Here is a 7,152-nt window from a genome sequence, read left to right as displayed (position 1 = left end):
TTGGCACCCTGATCTGTCTCACTCTCACGTCCTAGCTACCTAGCCTAGTCGGCCATCTCCATCACATATGTATACATGTTCACCTGCATATATCTTACGAGATAATTAACCTTCAGCGTAATCAGTGGCCCCTTTCCGAGCCATTTTGACACTCGATCATACGGCCGCGAAAACAATGATGCGTGTCTCCAGACATGGCAGCGTATACAATCTGTGCGGGGTGAACGTGGAGCATGAGCACGAGCAGAAACCATTTGGCTTCATCATCCGAGGGCAACTCTAGGAGAGTTCCTATTCAACTTTACCGAGCTACAATTTGAGGAAATCGTGGTCCAATAAAGTTACCATCTAACTTTTCATACCATCCGACTTGCCAAACTTCCCCTCACACTTGCCAAACATGGCAAGTTTTTAGCAAGTCAATTTGCTTTACCAAACTGTAGGTCCCACGCGAAGTAATTGCCAGAATGGAGCGTGCAAAATGGAGAGTCTGTTGTAGTGCGAAATGGAGAGGCTGTTGGAGTGGATGGAGAGTATATATTTTTAGAGAGGAATCTAACTGTTGGGATTTGAAGAGAGTGGAAAATGGATAGTCTGTTAGAGTCAAAAACTCAATATGGAGAAGAATCTTTTTCCGAGTTCCACGGAGAGTAAGGGGGCGTTTGGTTCCCTTTAGGGGCTGTTTGGATATGAGGTGCTAAACTTTAACAGTGTCACATCGGATGTTCGGATGCTAATTAGGAGGACTAAATATGAGCTAATTATAAAACTAATTGCAGAACCTTGTGCTAATTCGCGAGACGAATCTATTAAGCCTAATTAATCCATCATTAGCAAATGGTTACTGTAGCACCACATTGTCAAATCATGGACTAATTAGGCTTAATAGATTCGTCTCGCCGTTTAGCCTCCACTTATGTAATCGGTTTTGTAAATAGTCTACGTTTAATACTTCTAATTAGTATCTAAACATTCGATGTGACGGGTGCATAAAAATAAGCAAAAGAACCGCCTAAAACGAAGTCAAGAATGGATAGGCCGTCGGAGATGCTGTGACGATCACAAACCTTTTTTTTCCCCTTACGGCTCTCCCAACGAGGCAACAACCCAACAGAGATGGATGGGATCATGGGAGGGAGCAGGGAGGGAGGGGCTCTCAAGTTTGCAAGCGAAAGGCAGGCCGCGTCACGCCTGCAAGACCAGAGAATGCGTACGGTGCGACGCTAGCGTCCAAGACGGTAACCAGCCATGCAAGACGAGCAGTGTAAAGCAGGAATTCAGGATGGCACGGTACCCTGCTTGGAATCAAAATTCAAAAAGGCAGGCCTTCTGGCTCTCCCTCCCCTTTTCATTGGCGTCCAAAACAACTTTGAACTTCAAAGTTCAAATGGCACGGTACAGCAATTTTATTTATGCGGGTATGAATTCCACTCTGCACGTAGTACATAAAATGGTTTGAAAATGGCGTGGCCTGAGTGAATTCAAAATCACTAATGCAGTCATTAGGGAACTGCATTAGATGGAGCATCATCATCCATTCATCCATAAACCCGCCCCTCTTTCTCTCTCTAGTCTCCCTGTCTCTCTCCTATAAATAGTCCCCCAATGGATGGAAGCATTCCCTCTCTTGTTTCTCTCTCTACGCGCAGCTACGAGACAAGCCACACGTACTACTACTACCACCACCAGCACGCCCTCGGCTTCCTCCTTGCACTCTCGCACACCACCACCGCCGCCGCCGCTACTAAAATAACCCAGCGAGGGAGCGAGAGGGGACAGGCGGAATTGCCTGCCGAGCCCGAGCGATCACACCAAACCGAGACGACGACGACGAGGAGGGGGCTTCGGTTCCTTCCCGGCGGAGAAGCAGCTCGAGGGAGAGAGATCCGGCGGCGGCGGCGGCGATGGGGATGAGGCCCGGGTGGGTTGCCGGCCTGGTGGCGGAGAGCTTCTTCGTGGCATGCCCCGCGCACGAGGCCCACAAGAAGAACGAGCGCAACATCTTCTGCCTCGCCTGCTGCGCCAGCATCTGCCCCCACTGCGCCGCCGCCCACCGCCACCACCCGCTCCTCCAGGTCCGCCGCCGCTTTCCTCTCCCTCTCTCGGATTCCCTGCATGGCGGCAGATGCGCGAGCAATTCCGGATCATCTGCTGCCACGGAGGCGCATGATCATCAGATCATCTGTCCCCTCTACCTGTTTCTGTTAATCTGCCTCCTCGATTTCCACTAGTACACTAGCAATTCTCGCTGCTGGTCTCCGCTTGGATTGACACCACGCGGGGGCACGCAGAAAGCGGCAGCTTTCGGACGCCTCGGTTCCTGTGCACTGGGGGATGAATCTCGCCGAATTAATTTTAAATTATCCATCCTCATGCCGTATAGCAGCAGCCTAGCGGTAGATGCTAGCTACTGGGGGAGGAGGAGGGGGATGGTGTATCTCGCTTTTGTTTTTGTCCTGTGCTGTCTTTTCACGGGGACGCCTTCCTCCTCCTCCCTCGCTTAAGATTTGGTCCCCGTTTAAGCATAATTTCCTTCCGATTTGATTTGTTGCGTGCCCTCGTCGAATCACAAAGTGGCTTCCTTCACCCCCCCCCCCCCCCCCCCCACGCTAATTGTCGATTCACCCCTTGTACTTTGCTCGGGGGGTACTCGCCTTTGTCGCGTTGCGAGGTTTTGGGCCATGCTTCATGCTCATGCATGCCTTGGATTAGAGGATGATGATTCTTGTTGTTGGGTCATGTAACTGTCGTCTAATTTGAGCAAAAAAACAATTCCATGCTTTGGACTGCTACTTACTAGTTCTACCTACTTGTTCATGATGGAAAATTGATGGAATTGTTGGAGGGGTAAATGTAACTGGTTTTTTGGGGGTCAATTTTGTGGATGGAAGGTAGAAATTTCTCTTGCATTCTATAGGAGCTACTGATTTCCTCCCTCTTTTTAGGCTTTGAATTGGGGGTTGATTGATTTGCATAAAACAACCAATCCATGCTTTTTAATTTGTGGAAAAATTGGTTGGATGGTAAATGGAATTGACTGTGAGGGAGGGGTAAGTTTTCTCTGGGTGGGGCTTTGAAATTCTCTTGCATGCAAGTCATTTCGTCATGTTCTTCCTCTCTCGCTTCAATTTCCTTGTCTTCTTGCTGCCACTTTCTCCTTTCTTGCAACTAATCCGGTCAGGACTTGTTGGTGGTGCGAGTTACTTTGCTGTGAGTGTGGAGGGGCAAAAGCTGCGGAGTTACTGCCCGCCCCCCTTAGCTTTTGCTTGGCCTTTTCACTGGAAATAGCCATGGTCTTGCACGATGAAAAATTCCGCAGCAGCAGCATTCGTGTTTGAGCCTTCCACAAATGCTATGGATATGCTTCCTTCCTTGGGTGCTTGATCTTATCCTCTTGCCTGCAAAGTTACTGCGCAAGCAGCATGAATCAATTCTGTGAACTGACAGTAAATTGAATTTTTTCCCCCACTACCCTTTGCATGATGACCTCATTTCCTAGAATGCTAAGAAGAATTCTGCTTAGATTCTGCATAAACAATCCGCTGTTTGTGCGAACTTCCATTAATAGGCCTGGTTATCCAAACTGTTTTGCCATGTATAGCAAAATTTCCTGCTCGTCCTCCCCCCTGCCGCGCTGGTGGTAAAAATGCGGCAGCCTAGGAATTGTTACCGCCCCGGGGCATCCAGATTTTTACCCTGCGCGCGCGTGGTAACTGGGTGGCCTTGTCGTTTTTACCAAACAGAGGCGTCAGTACTGTTCCTCCCGGGGGGCCTCGCCTCGGCACTGTTCACTCGCGGCCACAGTGAATTGCTACTGACCAAACCTTCTTCCTCCTCTCCCTCCTCGACTGTTTTTACCGTTATGCCCCCGGTACTGCCTTGGATTTTGTGGTAGAGGACAAGCTCCTACAAGGGTAGTTTTGTCATTGCACGTGGTTTCGGGTCTCCCATGATAAGATCACGACTGGAGTGGTACTACTGCCCGGCCGGTCAAAGCATGGGCCACATTGTTACCCAATCGAGTTGTACTGCTGTTGTACCACGAGAGTTTTCTTAAAACCCAGCATTATTGCCTACATAAGCATAGTTAACACGAATCTTGAGGCAATGACTTCATCTTTTTATGTGTTTTTTTTGTGAAATTAGGTGCGACGCTACGTGTACCATGACGTCGTCCGCCTTGGCGACCTCGAGAAGCTCATTGACTGCTCCTATGTTCAGGTGATTCCTACAAATTTACAATTAGCCACCTTGCTTAAAAGATTCTTAGTTTCGTTTCTGAAACAGATTGAGCAATGCAGTATCACTGCTATTATTGTAGTCTGATAATGCTTGCAGATTCGAAGTGATGAACTGATGACATGTTAATTCCTCTCTGATCTTGCAGACCTACACGATCAACAGCGCCAAGGTGATCTTCCTGAAGCCGAGGCCTCAGTCCAGGCCCTTCAAGGGCTCCGGCAACGTCTGCCTGACATGTGACAGGATCCTCCAAGAGCCCTTCCATTTCTGCTCCCTCTCTTGCAAGGTCAGTGAAACAAACCAACCAATGGACTTTGTCACGAGTGTTGCACCATGACCCATAATGCATCAGTTCAGTGACCGTGATATGCTGAATTCCCGTCATGACAATTGCATGGCAATATATGATTTGTATGCAGGTGGATCATGTCATGATGCAGGGAGGGGACCTGTCCAACATCGTGCAGTATTACGGTGGGGTCGGCGGCGCCACCACCGACCCGGACCACCTTGCCTTCCCGCGGTTCGAGAACCTCCGCGTCGACGGCTCGGACCTCGACGATGACACCGATGGCGGGCAGGTCACCCCGAACTCGATCCTCGAGGACCCGACGCAGCACTATGGCAATGGTGGTGGCGGTGGCGGGGGATCGAGCGACAATGGTGACACTAGGGTCGGCAATGGTGGCAATGCGAGGCGCGGCCAGGCGGCGAAGAGGAAGAAAGGGGGAGGGTTCTTCCCCCAGATCGTCCTGTCGCTCGGCAACAGGAGGAAGGGTGCCCCCCACAGGTCCCCTCTGGCCTAAGCACCTTGTTGATGCACCCTGGTGTTCGTTATCACTGGCTATAGCTAGTACTAGTTGCAGTTATGGTGGTGGTAGCTATTAGTAGCGTGTTGTAATAGTCTTATGATTAGCCTTGTAGAGAGAGAGATCGATGAGAGAGCTGGTTGGGTCGGTTGGTTGGTTGCTTTGGGAGGGTCCTGGCCTTGTGATCATCTAGCTTTGCTAGGGCCATGGCCACCTCAAGGCAGTTGTGTTGATGAGACTCCGAGAGAGAGGGTGGCAAAGCAGTTCCCCTGTTGCAGGCCTAGGTAGGCACTGGTAAGTGGGCCCACACTTGCAGGCGGGGCCCATACGAGGTGGCTACCAATTTTGTATTTGATGCAGCAAGGGTTACTTGCATACACTTCCACAACTATATATAAAAATTCTCCCCAGACTGAATATGCTGTTAGCAATGTATGCCGTGTGCAATAATGTTGCTTTGTGTTCATGAGCTCAAGTGATCTTCGGCTGCCTTTTACTAAGAGTTTAGCAGCTGTTTGAGGGCTCCCATGGTTTGCTACATCTTACATGCAGCTGTAAAGTGTAAACTGTGTGTGTGTGTGTCCCTTTCTTTGGTTTGACCTGACCGGCATGTGATGCACACGCTCAGCTCCGGTCCAAACTCTTCAATCGGGTTGCTGTGACCTGGTTGTTTGATGCAGTTGGGATTCACTTTGCCATGGACCACTGTCTGTGTCCCCCCGTCTAGAGAGAGAGAGGGATGGCCGATGCAACGGGATGCTAGTCCCGTATCACCTGGATGCCTGTCATCTCGTCGAGCAGGGAGGAGCAGCTTTGCCAAACCTTATTATGTCACCTTTAACTAACGAGTAATATGAATCAGGAGAAAGTGTGCGCACATGCTAGGATTTGTACGGTTTTTCATGCCTAAGTGATGATAGAACTTTTAACTCTAACCACTAAAGCAATGATCATAGAACTTGTAGTTCTAAGGCACTCAAGTGAAAAAAAAAACAGAGAGAGGGAAAAAAGCACACAAGGAAATAGAGATTGTTTATGTTCATGACGGGACGGTTCAGCAATCTCAAAAGTCAAGAACCTGAATATAGAATAGTACCGCGGGCATTGCATTGGGCGTCTTGTTCATGGGGCTAGCATAGCTTTGTGCGTGACTTGTGAGCCTTGTGACTTTTCGGGTGACCAACAGTAGTGGTCTCGGAACCAGGGAATTCTTGGTTCTGTCGTTTGGCTTGTCATCACGGCCACGAAAACACTGCACCATGCAGTCGTATTTTTATATATATGATATTGCTAGTATCCTGCTGGTTATCCAGAATGGAGCAACTCGAGCAGTGATCTAGATGATCCACTGCAGCTGCAAGAGCTAGACTGATCTTCTCAAGCACTAGTGCTGGTGCGTGGTAGCAGCAGTCTTTGCCAACCTGACTTCCTTCTCTCAGTTTTTTCTTTAGACGAGACAAGATCAGGATCAGGCGATCAGCTGGGGTTCTCCTCTCGCGGCCCAAGAAGCAAGCGCGTCGGGTATCGCGATCGGAGAGGAACGAGAGAGAAAGAGTGCGGTTAGTTTCAGAGATGTGTTCAGAATGGAACGAGAGAGATAGATTCTGACACGAGCCGACTCGCCGGTTTCTGAAAGCTCAGTTTGCCGTCGTAGATGCTAGCTGAAACCGTGCAAATTTTTTTCGTCGATGGCCGTCACGCTCACAAGTGGCAACTAATCAGCATACCGTATGTATCAGTTTAGCGCACGCATCATCTTGTGATCTTGTCTACTCCCCAGCAGAGTAGCAAGCCACACCCCCCAGCTGCAGCAGCAGCCATGAACGTACACACGAACACGATGCAACTTGCCATCAGCAACCCATTCTTGCTTAACTGGGTTGGGAATTCCAAGGCGAGTGATATCCATCCCGACAATCACTCGGAGCAGCGGGCCCTGTCGGTGGGTTGGAGCAAGCACATCAGAGAAAAGGCCAAGCAGAATCAAAGCCATCAGGCAACAGAAATTGCTAGCAAATCCCTCTGGTTCCGCATGATAGGGACACATAGTCAGTTAGCCCCTGTTTGGATCCTTAGGTTAAAGTTTAATCCGGTCACATCG

The 7,152-nt window shown here is 49.5% G+C and overlaps 1 protein-coding gene across 1 annotated transcript; it reads left to right on the top strand.

The window, feature by feature from the left end:
• The first annotated feature begins 1,628 nt into the window (after positions 1-1,628).
• On the top strand, positions 1,629-5,468 carry LOC101786619. The gene is made up of 4 exons (XM_004951702.2): positions 1,629-2,075; positions 4,147-4,221; positions 4,388-4,528; positions 4,662-5,468. The coding sequence occupies exons 1-4, from the start codon at positions 1,905-1,907 to the stop codon at positions 5,046-5,048; spliced, it is 774 nt and encodes a 257-aa protein (XP_004951759.1). The 5' UTR covers positions 1,629-1,904; the 3' UTR covers positions 5,049-5,468.
• Positions 5,469-7,152: the final 1,684 nt, after the last annotated feature.

This window comes from Setaria italica, chromosome I (assembly GCF_000263155.2).
Source record: "Setaria italica strain Yugu1 chromosome I, Setaria_italica_v2.0, whole genome shotgun sequence".
Lineage (NCBI taxonomy): Eukaryota > Viridiplantae > Streptophyta > Magnoliopsida > Poales > Poaceae > Setaria > Setaria italica.
This window is presented reverse-complemented; position numbering and strand designations above follow the sequence as displayed.